At 41.9% G+C, this 15,000-nt stretch overlaps 1 protein-coding gene across 1 annotated transcript in view; it reads right to left on the minus strand.

The window, feature by feature from the left end:
* The window catches only part of LOC137976656 (uncharacterized), a 171,668-nt gene that overhangs the window by 17,551 nt on the left and 139,117 nt on the right, over window positions 1-15,000 (minus strand). The window contains exons 126-141 of the mRNA XM_068824022.1: window positions 14,211-14,258; window positions 12,904-13,539; window positions 10,766-10,813; window positions 9,835-10,467; window positions 9,541-9,654; window positions 8,622-9,191; window positions 8,439-8,474; window positions 7,669-8,304; window positions 6,934-7,245; window positions 6,343-6,399; window positions 5,517-6,050; window positions 5,126-5,152; window positions 3,777-4,406; window positions 2,026-2,070; window positions 572-885; window positions 117-342 (exon numbers count right to left, since the gene is read on the minus strand). Of these exons, the coding sequence (XP_068680123.1) occupies window positions 117-342; window positions 572-885; window positions 2,026-2,070; window positions 3,777-4,406; window positions 5,126-5,152; window positions 5,517-6,050; window positions 6,343-6,399; window positions 6,934-7,245; window positions 7,669-8,304; window positions 8,439-8,474; window positions 8,622-9,191; window positions 9,541-9,654; window positions 9,835-10,467; window positions 10,766-10,813; window positions 12,904-13,539; window positions 14,211-14,258 (4,866 nt within the window). The remainder of the gene's footprint in view (window positions 1-116; window positions 343-571; window positions 886-2,025; window positions 2,071-3,776; window positions 4,407-5,125; window positions 5,153-5,516; window positions 6,051-6,342; window positions 6,400-6,933; window positions 7,246-7,668; window positions 8,305-8,438; window positions 8,475-8,621; window positions 9,192-9,540; window positions 9,655-9,834; window positions 10,468-10,765; window positions 10,814-12,903; window positions 13,540-14,210; window positions 14,259-15,000) is intronic.

Here is a 15,000-nt window from a genome sequence, read left to right on the forward strand (position 1 = left end):
AAAAACACTGAGTATTCAAAACAAGAATGGTAAGTTCAATGTAGAGAGGCAACAGGTCGTTCTCCACTCGATGTTTTAAATTATACGTGGAAAAGTTAATATCACTCTTGACTGACCTGTTGTACCACAAGCTTTTCTTTTTATCACCCTGACAACCGAGTTCAGATTTCTGAACCGTGCAGTGAAAACAAGTCGCCTATTGGATGCTATCTGTCGCAATTGTCTGATGTTGTAACGTAGTCCTAAGCCAAGGGCGATTATTTCTACTCCTCCTTTGCGTAAGGTACGCGCGGGACCAGAAACACTGTCGTAAGAACGGCCGTCTGTCATCACGATGCAAACCTTAAAGAAAAAGAAAGAATCAAACATAAAAGCTTAAAGAACGATGAGGAACAGACGCCGGGTAACATACGAGAGATAACAAAAGGAGCAAGAGGGAAAGTTCGTTTTAATAACGACAGCGCAAAGAGAACAATAATGAAGATGGCATTGATGATGAGTTGAGCAAGGGTACTCGATGCGCAATCCTTTTTTCGCGTGTTTCGCAAAAAAAAAACATGTTGATACTCACCTTTCGTCTCCTACTTCGACGGAATAGATAGCGGTAGGCGTAGCTAAGTGCTCGTCCTGTCTTTGTGCCTCCTCGAATGTACCGAATTCGGCTCACGGCCCGAAGGACCTGATTTTTACCGCCGAATCGATTGAATCCAAATATCTTGTAAGCTCTGGTGTTATACAGCACGGCACCAAATCGGGTATACTGACGAGAAATGACGAATGTGCGCACCAAGTTCTTGATGAAATGAAGGCAGCGCTTGAAGTTTGATAGACCCACGCTTCCGGAGGCATCAATAACGAAACCAAGGTCGAGTTTTGCTTTGCAGACTAAACAATAAAAAGGAAATTTAAACAAGTTAGGGAAAATGTTGGCTCGAAGAAAATGATCTGCCCCTTCTTGTCCTATTTTATTATTCACAGATGAAGATTATTACGATTAAGACAACGACCGTTTTGGCTCAGTTGGCTGAGCATAGCATTACAGTGTGGGAGGTTGTGAGTTCAACTCCGACCAGAAAAACACTGTCGGGGTCTTTAAATACCTGAGGAGAAGGTGGTACCTTTGTTATGACATCTGCAAATGGTTTGACTCTCAAGTCTCCTAGGATAAGGATTATAGACCGTAGGCCCCGTGTCACAACCCCTGTTCATAAATTCTTTGGGACGTTAATCCTTTGACTTCCAGGATTGATCAGCATGTAAATTCACGTCTCAGTTTCAATACACTTTCAGCAAGACAAGTATTGAGAATGAAGATTATTATCAGCTTAAGCGAAGAGCGATTTTCAATTGAGTGTCGAAAGTAATTAGCGAATTGCCTTTGGTTTTCCATTACTTTACCCAGTGATTGGTTCAACGTTCTCGCGCCATTTTGTCAACCAATCAGAAGTGAAACCAAAACCAATCGTGGCTCGCACGTGCACATTTTCCCGCGCTTTGTGTCGGCTACGTGTAATACTTCTAGTTTTGATTGGTTTACTGGATTGTCTCCGTCCTTTTTGACTGGATTGGCCAAAGTAATTACTTTGGTTTTGGTTTAACGACACTTGATTGAGACTCGCTCTATGATTCTGATATAACACCAAATTCTCATGACCATCCAACGAAAAAATATATGGAATTGTGAGGCAAAGGGTTAAATTCGCAAAAAGCAGGGCAAAGAGTTCCTGGTATTATGGTCTGGTCTGATTGAGGCCCACAAGTTTATTAGCCTTTGGCTATTAAGTGCCCCTTTGTTAAATAAAGACTTTACTTACTTACAGCTACTTTCTTATTACTGTTCTATCATGGTTCAAAATAAACCCGACGAAACGTATGTCCTCTATGAAAACTGCCTGGGTGTTTTCGCAAAATGGTGTTGAAATTCGGCATCCAAGTCACCGCAAGTGACCAAATGACTCAAGATCTCCTTTCATTTTAAATAATCGCGGTATTATGATTTTTTTTAAGGATAAGTCCTATACCCACCTCTACCACCAGGTCTTGGTCTTGGAACAGGAACTGGCATCGGTCCTACGAAACGTAATAAGATGACGAGAAAATGTGACGTTTTACAAAGACCTTTTAGACATGAAGGGTGTTTTGAATTGAAATTTCAGACTGGAGAGAGGTTTGCGCGCGAACAGGTGTAAAAACCCCCAGTAATGTTGCGGTACGTGCGTTGGGAAGCTGTAGAAGGATGTTTGTGAGTGCTGTGCAAACGAAATCAACAACTCGAAAACATGTTTGGACTTGTATTGACATTACAATGATGAGTAGTACGACGCGCAGTATATGCATTTCTATCTCTATGGAGACCATATGTTGTGCACGTGAGTTATAACTTTCAAAGACTGTCCGCAGAGATCGACAATTATCGCGCAAACCCTTTGGCGATCACCGAACAAGCTATAAGGACATGCGTCAGTAAATTTACCAGTTTCAAACTTTACGTAACAAATCACAACAGCATACTACGTGGTGTGAAAATTGACGCAAAACTTAAAGCCTCCAATGGTGTCGGCCAGCAATGTTGCGTCCGTTTGCAGGGAGCTTAACGTTTGACGCATATAAAATACAGCAGGTGATGTTAAATATATCTATCACAACTAAATAATAACGTGTTGGAGTTATTGATGAGTCTGTTTGTGAAATTTCAAAGACGTAAAACACGGACGCCATGAACATTTAACTCAATATGTAAATGGTATGTGGTGGGGAAATAAGTCGGAATTGCTGGTGAGATTTTATTCTGTACAGCAGTCGTTATATTCTGTATGATCGTGCTATAGTTTGTTCACCAAGTAACCGAATTAGTGCAGTATAGCAGGAGAGGATGAGGGAAGAGAACGGATCCCTCATACATTGGCCTAATTTTAGCAACGCAGCTATTATTACAGAGGCACCTGGGAGTGATTGGCCAGTTGTAATGACATAACGAAGTTTTAAATATGCGCGACATTGGGAAGGAGAACTTAAAATAGTTTTCGGGCATGGGGATCCGTTCTCTTACCTCATCTTCACTTGAGTATAGTTAACTTATGTCATCTACAGTTAAGGATGGAGAGGACTCAGTGACAAGATTACACTTTTTTTGGACAGTTTGGAGTTGATGTATTAAAACATCACCAAAAATGCGAATGTCTCATCATGTCTTCTTCTTGGATTATCAAGAAAGTAATATTTACCCGTCTGAGCTAAAGCGGTAATTCATGAGTTCAGCCCAGTTTCCACCTCAAGAGAGAATGAGCTAAAAGAACGGTTCCCCATGCCTCATCATAGTTTTTTAAAATCTATTTCTAGTTTCGCAAAGCTATTTTAAGGTCTCGTTCCCAATGCCGCGCATATTTAAAAATTAACTACGTCATTACAACTGGCCAATCACGTGCCTCTCTAAAAATAGCTGCGTAACTAAAATTAGGTAATATAATTGGAAGAGGACTACGTATGGAGGATCCGTTCTCTTACCTCCTGCTCGATTGTCGAATACCCTGCCCTTAAAGCAACCACAGCTTCATTTCAACGAAAGGCGACTGGAACCCGCTACCAGCCAACGCTGTGAACTCCAAGAACATTCCTTACTTTAAGTTAAAAACGGATCGGTTCTAATAATGTAAACCGATTAACCGATTAATAATAAATTAGCTTGATGAAACTAAACACCATTTCTGTTCTGTAATGCTTAGTGTATAGAAATTTCGCTAACTGAAAAAAAAAGTACTAAAAAACTGAAAAATCACCTTTTCTAAAGCAAGTCTTCATTCGCCGTCGAATCATATTTGTGGTCAGAGCAGCGTTATAAAACTGTAGACAAGCCATTCTTCCACGGAAGAAGTGCCGACCACCTCTCAGTGCACCAACTCTGACTTCGTAATTTGTAGCCAGGGATATTTTTCCAATCCTTAGACGAGCCACTCTCCTTCCATTCACATACAGTTTGGCAACGCCCGTGTTTTTGTTGTACGACGTTCCTATGAACTGCCACGACCCGGGCCTTATACCACTATATTGCACAGCTTTCGTGAAACTGCCAAGACGCCGCGTGTAACGTACAGAGATGGTCTTTGAATTCTTCATCCAGAGGCGTACACCTCTACCATCGCGTTTGTAATTCACAATAGGTCCTGCACTGCCTTGATTGTATATCCAAGCCAAGAGCGTTATATAGTTTCTTACATCCAGTCTCCCTCTATTTGGGATCTCAATGAAGCTGCTTGGTCTTCCTTGGATGTAGTATGATCCGTGCGGAAGACCATCGGGCCCTGGGGCAAGATGCACGTTTGAGAGACGAGCCGGGGGATTCTGGTTCTGTATTTCACGTCCTCTGTATGTTTTACTGAATGGGTATATAGCCACAGCGGGAACGTCTCCTGTTGAACGAAAAAAGTGAAACAACAATAAGCAATTACAATCAGTGAAGAGCTGCTCAAAGCAAATGGGTCACCTCGCAGCTCTTACAAGGTCTCACCTGATTGGAGACCACCCTTGAGGTTTAACAAAAGAACAAATAACAGAAACAATGGACCCTAGGCCTAAAACAAAAGGGCCATTGTTTCTGTTACCCTAGGCCTAAAACAAAAGGGCCATTGTTTCTGTTATTTGTTCTTTTGTTAAACCTCAAGGGTGGTCTCCAATCAGGTGAGACTTTGTAGGAGCTGCGAGGCTACCGAAGCAAATTGGCGCTGAAATTTTTGGTCGCACTCAACGTTACGATTATCTCTGACTTAAACAAAATTGCTTAGTTCTTTACTGCTGCTTTAACATGCAAAAGGCCGAGGAAGAGTACGTGACCATATTTCATCTACATGCATCCGCGCCGAAGCCAATGACAGAAGCTCGAAGGAAACAGCATTAAAAAAAGGCCGAATTGGACCTTTCAGAGGAAAGGGGCGAGACAAGAGACTCAGGAAGAAGAGTGAAGTAGTTGCAATAAATCCAACTTTTATGTGGTTACGACGTCAACGCTGAGAATAAAAAAGGACTTGGGGTACATCGCACACAGTGAGAGGTCAGTGCTTTTACTACAGCGCTTTACTTGCTTCCACGCTTAATTAATTTGGATGGAAAGAAAGTGTCATAGATAACTTACTTGGTTTGCTTGGTCTTTTGATAACACCTGAAACAGAAGACACAGATATTGTATAAGACTATAAGGATGACAAGTAACAAATTTTGTGTTCATGAACAACCATTGTTACTACAGGGAACTTGGGTAGAAAGAAGATGAACAGGCATATATCATAAAGATGATAATAGCAACCACCCACAGACAACCCACGCACTAATTAAACAACCTGAAGTTATTAAACTGTATATGGCTGCAATGCACCTTTATTGTCTTAAGGTTTAGGGTCCTTTGCTTCGACTCTTTATTTATTCGCGCTTGGATACAACTGTTTACTCAGCCAATACCAGAAACCTTTGATTGGGTTGGCTGTTTATATCTATCAAAGACTGTTCACGCGGACAAGCTTCCATACCTTTGCAAGCTTTTTGCTTCACCGCCCTGACAATTGATCCCAAGTTTCTAAAGTCCACTGTGAAAATATGTCGGCGATTACTTGCAATCTGGATGAGTTGTTGCACGCTGTAACGTTTCCCGACGCCTATAGCAAACACCTCCACACCCATGCTACGCAGCAAAGCCGCAGGCTTCCTTACGGGGTCGTAGGACTTCCCGTCTGTTATCAAAACGAGGGCTTTACGACGGTTGCTCCTGGCGAAAAGGTACCTTCTGGAATAGGAGAGCGCCTGTCCGGTTTTGGTTCCACCGCTGGGGAACTTCATCCTTTTTATGCCCCACAGTACACCACGAAGTCGTTTGTATTGACCAAATGAAAATACTGGGATGATACGGTGGGAATAAAGCAGGATTCCAATTCTGGTGTATCGACGTGAGATTGTAAATGAGCTGACTAAGTTCTTGATAAAATTCAAAGACCTGATAAAATTGGCACGTCCAACACTTCCTGATCCGTCGACAATAATGCCAAGGTCGAGACGGGCCCTGCAAACTGTACAAAGCGTCAAACCCCAGTCAAAAAGGAAAAAATGCCTGATAAGACAACGATAAGGATCGTCGAGCTCAGGGGAAAGATACCATTACGAGATAACCATGAAAAGGCAAAAAAGTTGACTCTACTTGAATCAGTAAGACTTTTAGTGTTTATTTATTTCCACGAGAATCGAACACACGACTCTTCTTTAAATACTGGTTTTCGTGGGAAAGGGGATGATTTACGTGATTTGACATCGCAACGATCAGAAGTCCAAGTAATTTCAACTACAACCTGATTATTGACTTACTTGGCAGAGCTGGGCGTGGTCGAGGTCTGGGACGAGGCAGAGGCCGAGGGATAGGCCCTGTTAAACCAAGAAAGAAGAATTGAAAGAAGTGGAAAGCAACAAGAACTATTTTGACTAATTCTTTTTTATTCACCTTATTGTCAATCTCCAGTAGAAGTCTGGTGATAAATATGAAGTCACTACGCAACTGATGTTACTATTAGCTCGTGTTAATTATCTTTTAATCCACCTTTTCCCCTAGCAAGCGGTTCAACTGGTTTATTTTACTTTCAACGATGTGCCTATTCTAACCCGTTTTTGGCCCAATTGAATTTATCAACAACAATTTCCAACAAGTTGCTTACTCTGTGTCACCTGTAAAGTATGAGAAGGAACAACATCCGCGGGAAAAATGGGAGAGAGAAAAAGAACGTAACAATTGAACAATAACACGGAGAAACCGCTACAAATGAAGGCAATGCATGCACTCGCCATTTCCATTCGGTCCATTAATTTACCTTTTCTTAAATTTTTTAATGGTCGCCAAATCGGAAGAAAACTTAGACATTACAATTACTATGTAACTACAAACTCCAGCTTAACTTAACTTACTTTTTTTAATGATGATGTACACGTTATTAGCCCAGAAGCCACCTTTTCCATTTCTGCACCTGTTTGACTGGCCATAACGGGAGAAAGTACGATGAGCCAGCGGACCCGAGAAACACTGTCCACCATACTGTACACCAAATATTCGATATCCTCTTCTCGCTGCTGCATGGAAACAGCGCATGACAGCATCTGTTCTCCCGCGGAGGTTTGCTAACATTCTCCCCATAGCTCGGCGCGGTTTGTCCTTGAAGCATCCTCTAGGTCTGTAGAGTTGACCAGGTGGCAGTAGCGGTGGGTGTGGTTTTGGCAGTCCTTAGAGAAATTGATGGACAGATGTTTGCATTAATACGCTTTTATTTTCTTTTTACTGACAGTAAGAATCTATTACGAAGAGCACTCGACAGGACCAGACCCCTTTACAGGAAAGAAAGATAAATTTTGGAGGCAGGTTTATTGAAAAAATCCTTGATTTCTTTGCCCTTTCATCGAAAATCGCACCTAAAACAAGAGTACAGAGGATGACCTCCTCTTTTCGCAAGCACTCAAATGAGCATAGGCTACATACACTTTAAAGTTTAATAATGTACCTACTTTAAAACCTTCCTATTGCGTATTCTCTGTAGGAAAGAACTTAACCAAATATACAATTTAAAGAACAGAAGTTACTTTCTTAATGCAACAACAACAACAACAAAACACATTTCAATCCATAACCTTCAAAAACAAGCCTTTTACCTGACACAAAACATCTCTTCCTTCTTGCAGCTATCTGGCGGGCATTCAACGCGACGCTATAAACTTGAAGACACGAAATCCTCCCACGGAAATAACGCCCGTCGCCTATTCTCACGCCCATTCGAGCTGGATATTTTGTAGCTAATCGTATTCTTCCAATACGCTTCTTAGCAACCAGTCTTCCGCCCACATAAAGCTTAGCCATTCCCGTAGGATGATCGTAAGAGGCGCCAACAAACTGCCAGCTTCCTCGTTTGACAGTTTTGCTCGCCAAAGCAGCAGTGAAGTCACGCGTTCGACGCTTTGTGAAACGCACAAACACAGTGGTGGAGCCAATCATCCAAAGGTTCACACCCCAAGCTTTAGGGTGGAAGTTAAAGATTGGACCGGCTATTCCTTGCGATTGCACCCAAGCTAATATAGTGATCGAGTTTTTGGTATCCAGTCCACCACTATTAGGAAATTGAATAAAGCTGTTTCTTTGCCCCAGGAATTCATAACTTGTTCCACGCCTTCCGTCGGGACCAGGGGCCGGGCGAACATTTGACATGATGCCTGGTGGGTTCCTGCCAAAGCTGATGTCACGTGACTTAGTTAGCGCGTTGAGAGGGTACACAGCGACAGCTCGAAGAGTTCCTTAAAGGAATCGATAAACAGAAAAAAATGAGTTTGGATACGTTGCGGCGAGCGCAATGAGGGAAGGCCAGTAACTTCCCTGAGGGGGATTGGAAAAAAAAAAAACTACCGTAACCAAAAGAGCCTTTTCATACCTGACGGTCTGTGTGGCGAAGGCGGTTTTCGGCCTCCTGGAAAAACAAAACAGTCACATTACATCGTTTAAGTGAAAAATAAAAAGAAAAAAGTAGAACGGAACTGAGCGGGTGTCAAAACCACCGAATATTTATTTCCATCATTGCACCGTCTCCCACAAAAACTATTAACAATTTAGGTACCATTCAACGTAATTTCATTGGAACAATCCATACCCTTGCATGCCTTTCTCTTGATCGCCTTAATGATGGAGTTGAGGTTGCGGAAATCAACAGTGAACACGTGACTGCGGTCAGTGGCCATCTGGTTAAGCTGAGTGACACTGTAGCCACGTCCTACACCGATCGCGAATATCTCAACATTTGCACGTTTGAGAGCGCGTGCGGGTTTTAGCACGTGATCCTGGGAACGGCCATCCGTCACTACAAAAAGTATCCTCTTTTTCTTCGTCCTTCCGCGGAAAAGATATCTCAGTACATCCCAAAGAGCCATTCCCGTTTTGGTCCCCCCACGCGGGTACTTTATGGAAGCCAACGCTCTAGACACTTGGAACTTGTTTTTATAGCGAGTGAATGGGAAAACCCGACGAGGAGTAGATGAGTAAACCTCCGCTGCAACACGCGTGTAACTGGGAGATATCCTGAAATCCCGGATGATATTCTGAACGAATAAAATGCAGCGACGGAAATTGGTAGCACCCACGCTTCCAGAACCATCGATCAGGAACGCAAGGTCGATTCTTGCTATGCACACTGAAACAAATGTGATAAGGTTTACGTTTCAAGGTATTCTTGAATTCATAGTTCAAGTTGCTGTTTGTCTGGCTTTCTACAGAAATATTCAACCCTTCAAAACCCATGGACGAGCTAACAGAGATGAGTTATGAAAGCTTTCTGTTTCCGAACTTGGGCCACATAAATATCTCATTGCACGATTAAGAAGGGTTATATCTAGTTAAGGGTACTTTGTATTCATGCACTGAGTATTCCTCTCGAAGTAACACACAAAAGCAGAATTTTTATCGACAGAATTAAATAGTACACAACAATTAATTCAAAATTTTTGAAACGTCGTTTACTTAAGAGCGAGAACTACACTTACCTTTCCCTGGTATAGGTCCAGGCCTCGGCAAGGGTCTTGGTAATGGCCGTGGACGTGGGCCTGGTCTTGGTCTTGGCACTGGTCCAGGAGGCCTCGGGCGAGGATGCGTTGGCTCTGAAGAGAAAAAAAGGAATGCTTTGGTTTGCTTACTTCCTAAACACGGAAGGGTTTTGATTCACTTTGAACATCAACTCATTGGCAATTATTGTTTTTCAATGAGGAGGGGGATGAGTGCGATTGAATCATTCTGACATGGAAATATCATATACTGGACTTAATACGAGCACAACTTACTTCTATAACACCTCTGTTTCTTGGAAAGTATTTGCCAGCGAGATAAGGCACCATTGTACACTTGCATACATGAAATTCGTCCCTTAAAATATCTGCTATCACCACTACGAGCTCCCATTCGCACAGGGTAATTTGTCGCCAACCTCATTCGTCCGATTCGTCTACCAGCCACAAACCTAGAGTTCACAAACAATTTTGCCACGCCAGTTCTGTAGCTGTACGTTACCCCAACAAACTGCCATTTTCGCGGTTCCACTGTTCTGCTTATGACCGTTGATTTGAAGCGACGTCCACTTCGACGCGCAAAACTTACAAATAACGTCTTCGGTGTTATCATCGAGAAATGTACACCTCGGCTGTTTGGCATGTAGTTGAAGATAGGACCGGCGTTCCCTTCGTGGTAGATTGAAGCCAAAAGAGTGATAGACTTCTTTGTGTCCAAGCCACCTCGATTGGGGAAGAGAATGAAGCTATTGGGTAGGCCAAAGAACTGGTACGAGCCATCTTTTGTACGGTCTGGTCCTGGCGCAGGTCGGACGTTGTAAAGGCGCCCACGAGGATTGGGACGAAGACTAATATCCTTGCCTCGCGTTACTCCGTTAAGCGGGAAAATTGCCACAGCTTGGGTTTTAACTAGTAGAAAATGGAGAGACGTAAGATTAAGTCGTAAAAAGAACAATTGAAAACATTGACCTTATTTCGCTTTACAGGAATTTTGCTAATCAAATGTGTGGAATCATTTTCTAGGTTAAATGGAAGAGCACAGTCGCGACGTTGCAATGCCGGCCGTGAGTTGTGCAAGGGCGAGTTGTTTTTCGTTTTCCTCTTGTACCTGATCATGAAACACATCTTACTAGAGAAAGATATTGACGTGAGGCAGCCTTTCATACACAAAACTGTGTTTCTTTGATCCGTTTTTGACAGTACCTACCTCTCGGTCTGTGAGTTGGCCTTACTGGTCTTGGTGTCACATGGGAACCTAATTAGTAACAAAAAATGTAAGGTAAAACGTAAATAGGAAAGTTCTATTGAGGACTGATCCCACACAAGTGAACACTATTCATCAACTGTTATCATCCATCTGGCTAGGGTTGCTCGAAGCATGGTTAGTGCTAACCAGCGTTAAATACCATGGAAACCTACAGGTTTTGATACCTCTTAACCAACGGTTTAACCCCAACCAGTCTTTCAACAACCGGCCCCTGGACGCTTAAATAAAAAAAGGCCATCCAAAGCTTTAATTACTCGGAATACCTGAAAGGTATTTGAGTTATAATCTCGGTTAATTTTTTTCGGTGCAGCAAAATGGACAATAGAATTACGAGGCGGTGATTTGCTTGGCTAAAGGCAATGCACTGGACTCCTTTCAGTAATAAATTTGAACTCCCTGTATAACGAAACTACTTTCTACAACATAACAAATACAAAGATCAATGGTGTGGAGTGTCATTGGAGAAAATTTCTGCGAGCACGAGGCTTCAAACAGCCTCGATTCTTACGGACTTCGATGAAAATCCGGATTTATAACATGTAGTGAAGCAACCAAAGCGATGGGTGGTGTGTAAACACTAAGCGACGTTCACCGATACGTTATTCATTGTTGTGAATGAGCCATCCAGACTTCAGTTGTGGTTGCAGAAAGATTTACTTCTTACTGTTTCGTACTTGGCAAATTTGAATATGAAACAAAAAGCATCGCTTTGGACGATTACCCTACTTTTGTGTTACAACGTATTCCGAGTAAACACTCAGTAAAGATCTTGTTGAATAAGAATGAGGTAAATTTACTTATGGGAATCCTAACTAGTCGTAAGTTATATAGCCTGATTCTCAGACGGTCCTGGTCGCTCGTATCACGCACTCTACTCCCTTCCCCGTCTGATTTACTTCGTAGGAAAGCTTGTTCCTGACGTCATATAGATTGTTCCATTTCCACCAATAACAGGGAATGTTACACTTTCGCCGCGTATTTGGGGTCTCTAAGCTTTTCCCTCAACAGAAAAAGGCGATAAAGGCTTTTATCTCCAGGAAAGATGTCTTGCTAAACTTGTCAACGAGGTTTGGCAAGTCACTCATACTCCAGATTACTTCGGTAGTTCACGCTGAACTTTCCAAATTCATCATCACTTTTGCTGCGAAGCCAGTAGCTATTGTTATTTCGCCATTAGTAAGCATACTAGAAGACTAGAAAAATTCCCTACGGGCTGTTATTGGTGGAACAAGATTTCCTACGAAGCAAAGCAGACGGGGAAGGGAGTAGAGTGCGAGACACGAGACACCTGGACCGTCTGAGAATCAGACTACAAGTTATACTGCCACTCAACGCATGGTGAGTCGAGGCGCATTTAACGGCAAAGCCTAAAGGAGGATACAAGTAAAGTTGAAATGCACATTTAAGAATATTTGAGGTACGGAAGCACAGTTTGGGGCAGTTGATGTGCGCAGAATTTCCAAAGGGTTCGTAAGTTTCAGAAGAGGGCGGCTAGAACTTTTTTAAACACCTTCATTATCTCCTTTCAAATAAACTAAATTGACTACCTTATACTAAACAATTTAGTTAACAAGCGCTTAGAAAACGTTTTTTATTCCTCTAGCTACATAGACAGTCTACTTACTAATCATGAATTCAGAGAAACATCAAAGAGATACTCGTTAGTCCAATTTAAACCTGCTTTGTCCCACGTACTCAAGAAAAAGCGAAGGGGAGTGAACATTTACGGTCAGAACAATTAATGAATGGAACTAATGAATTCAACTATCAGGGAAAATGCATCCGTTGCAAGTATTAAGCGCGGATAATACAGGAAATATTAAACTATTAGAAAGCCTCAACAATTTTCAAGATATCATATGGCAGTTTTCTGAGGCCACTTGTGTGTTTGTGTCTAAAGCTTTTGTTATTTTATTTGTAGACATAAATTTCCCAGTTCTTAATTTTGTAGTATAGATAATGATAGATTTTTATAATACTGTCTTTATGTGCCTTTTTTATTGCAATAAGGGGTTCCGGGTTTATCAGTGTTTTACTGATGTCAAGTGTTAGCAAATATAAATAAAGGCTTTACTTACCTTTTCTAAAACACCTCCTCTGTCGAACCAGAATCTGATTCCTGCTAAGCGATCGATCGTAAACCTGCATACAGGAAATTCTTCCTTTGAAATACCTTCTGTCGCCGATGCGAGCGCCCATTCGCACTGGGTAGTTGGTAGCCAATCTAAATCGTCCAACAGTTCTCCTCGCCACAAACCTTGAGTTGACGAACAAACGCGCTACGCCCGTTTTGTAACTGTACGTTGCGCCAACAAACTGCCATTTTCGAGGACGAATGCTTCGACTGTAGACAGGAGTCGTGGCAATCCTTCCTTTTCGACGAATAAAGCGGATAAATACAGTGTTGGGAGCGGTCATCCAGAAATGAACACCCCAGCCATTCGGCATATAGTTGAATATGGGACCTTGGTTACCAGTGTGGTATATCCACGCTAGCAGTGTTAATGATCGTTTAGTGTCGATTTTTCCGCTGTTGGGGAACTGAATATAGCTGTTCGCTTGACCATAGAACTGAATGGAGCCGCCGGGAGACTTATCAGGACCTGGGGCATAACCGACTCTTCCTAGGGCAGCAGGTGGATTCCTCCAAAAGCTGATATCCTTTCCTCTAGTGTAACGGTTAAGCGGGTACACAGCCGCAGCTCGTCTTATCGCTGACGGAAAATATTATGTAAAATTCAACAAAGGTTCAAACACAAGAATACAAGAATTTGGTTTTATCACCGGAGTTGATAATGTAAATTGGCCACCGTACAGAGATTCTAAAAGCTGACGTTTCGAGCGTTCGAGCATTAGCCCCTGACGAAGGGCTAACGCTCGAAACGTCAGCTTTTAGAATCTTTGTACGGTGGCCAATTTACATTATCAACTCCGTTGATAAAACCAAATTTTTGTACACTACTTCCCCACCGACGCAGCACCACAGTTTCTTTAGAAACTACACCCTTCATAAGAATACAAGGCCTGCAAATACCACTTGCTAGATTACTTAAAAGGTACTGGACTATTTAAAAAGTGAGTTATCGGAATCGTTTAGGCTTGTCTGGCCTAAACAGTGCCTAAACAAGAAGCTAATATCCCACAATGAAAGAATGAAGAGGTCGTATGGTAGTTGCTGTTCAGTGGCAGGGGATTCATGTACCAGTTAAGTCAAAAATTCAATCACCGACAGTGAGTTGCAGTATATATTGACAAATGCATTGACTAAACCTGGAACTCAGCGAAGTAAATCGGGTTATAGTCCACAGTTTTTACATACTGAGCTGGAAGGCATTATTTTGAAGAACTCTTGTCAAGTATTAAGCACAATTAATGCGAGACTTACCTACAGGTTTCGATGGCCGCACTGGTTTAGGAGGTAGAGGTTTGACAGCTAAGAAATAAAACAATTAAAGTAAAACATTAAAACATTTAAAGAAAAACAATAACCGTCTTTCACTTGGTGGAAGGTATAGTGTACGTTTGTTTGATTTCTGCTTTATCACCGTTCTTAGAGCGAGTAAACGTAGGATATCATTCTTTAAAGTGCCCCTATGATCAAAAAAGTCAAATCCTTTTTTTCTTCAGATTTGGAAAGTGTGTTTGCTCAACCCCTCACTGGCACAATTTTTGTGCTTTGATTTTTGTCCAAAGGCCGTTTACGTTGAGTGTAAGTTCTTTATTTCACGGTCCGCCATTACTCACGTTTACAACTGTCCGGTTGGAGCTCAGAGGGTTGGATCCAGGGAAAAGTGACGTCAAAGGCTCACTAGCTTAAAATTTCAGCGTGTCAATGCAGCATATGCAAAACACGACTTTAAAAGTCTGAAAACCCAAAACTCCCGTGCTGCATATTAATTCTGCAGCGTTCACACACATTGCATTCTTAAACTTGTGAGCCTTTGACGTCATTTTCTCCTCGATCCAGCCCTCTCCAGAACTTAAAGTTAGTAATGGCGGACCATTAGTATTAAATAGGACAATTACAGTTAAAACAAACATAAGTCACTTTGAAATCAATGCTTAAAACTTTGGTCGCTTAGTGTTTAGTTGACATAGTTTTGAAATCCAAAGAAAAGTAAGAATTGACATTTTGGTCACAGAGAAACTTAAACATATATAAAGGAAACTTTACT

Source organism: Montipora foliosa, chromosome 11, assembly GCF_036669935.1.
Source record: "Montipora foliosa isolate CH-2021 chromosome 11, ASM3666993v2, whole genome shotgun sequence".
Lineage (NCBI taxonomy): Eukaryota > Metazoa > Cnidaria > Anthozoa > Scleractinia > Acroporidae > Montipora > Montipora foliosa.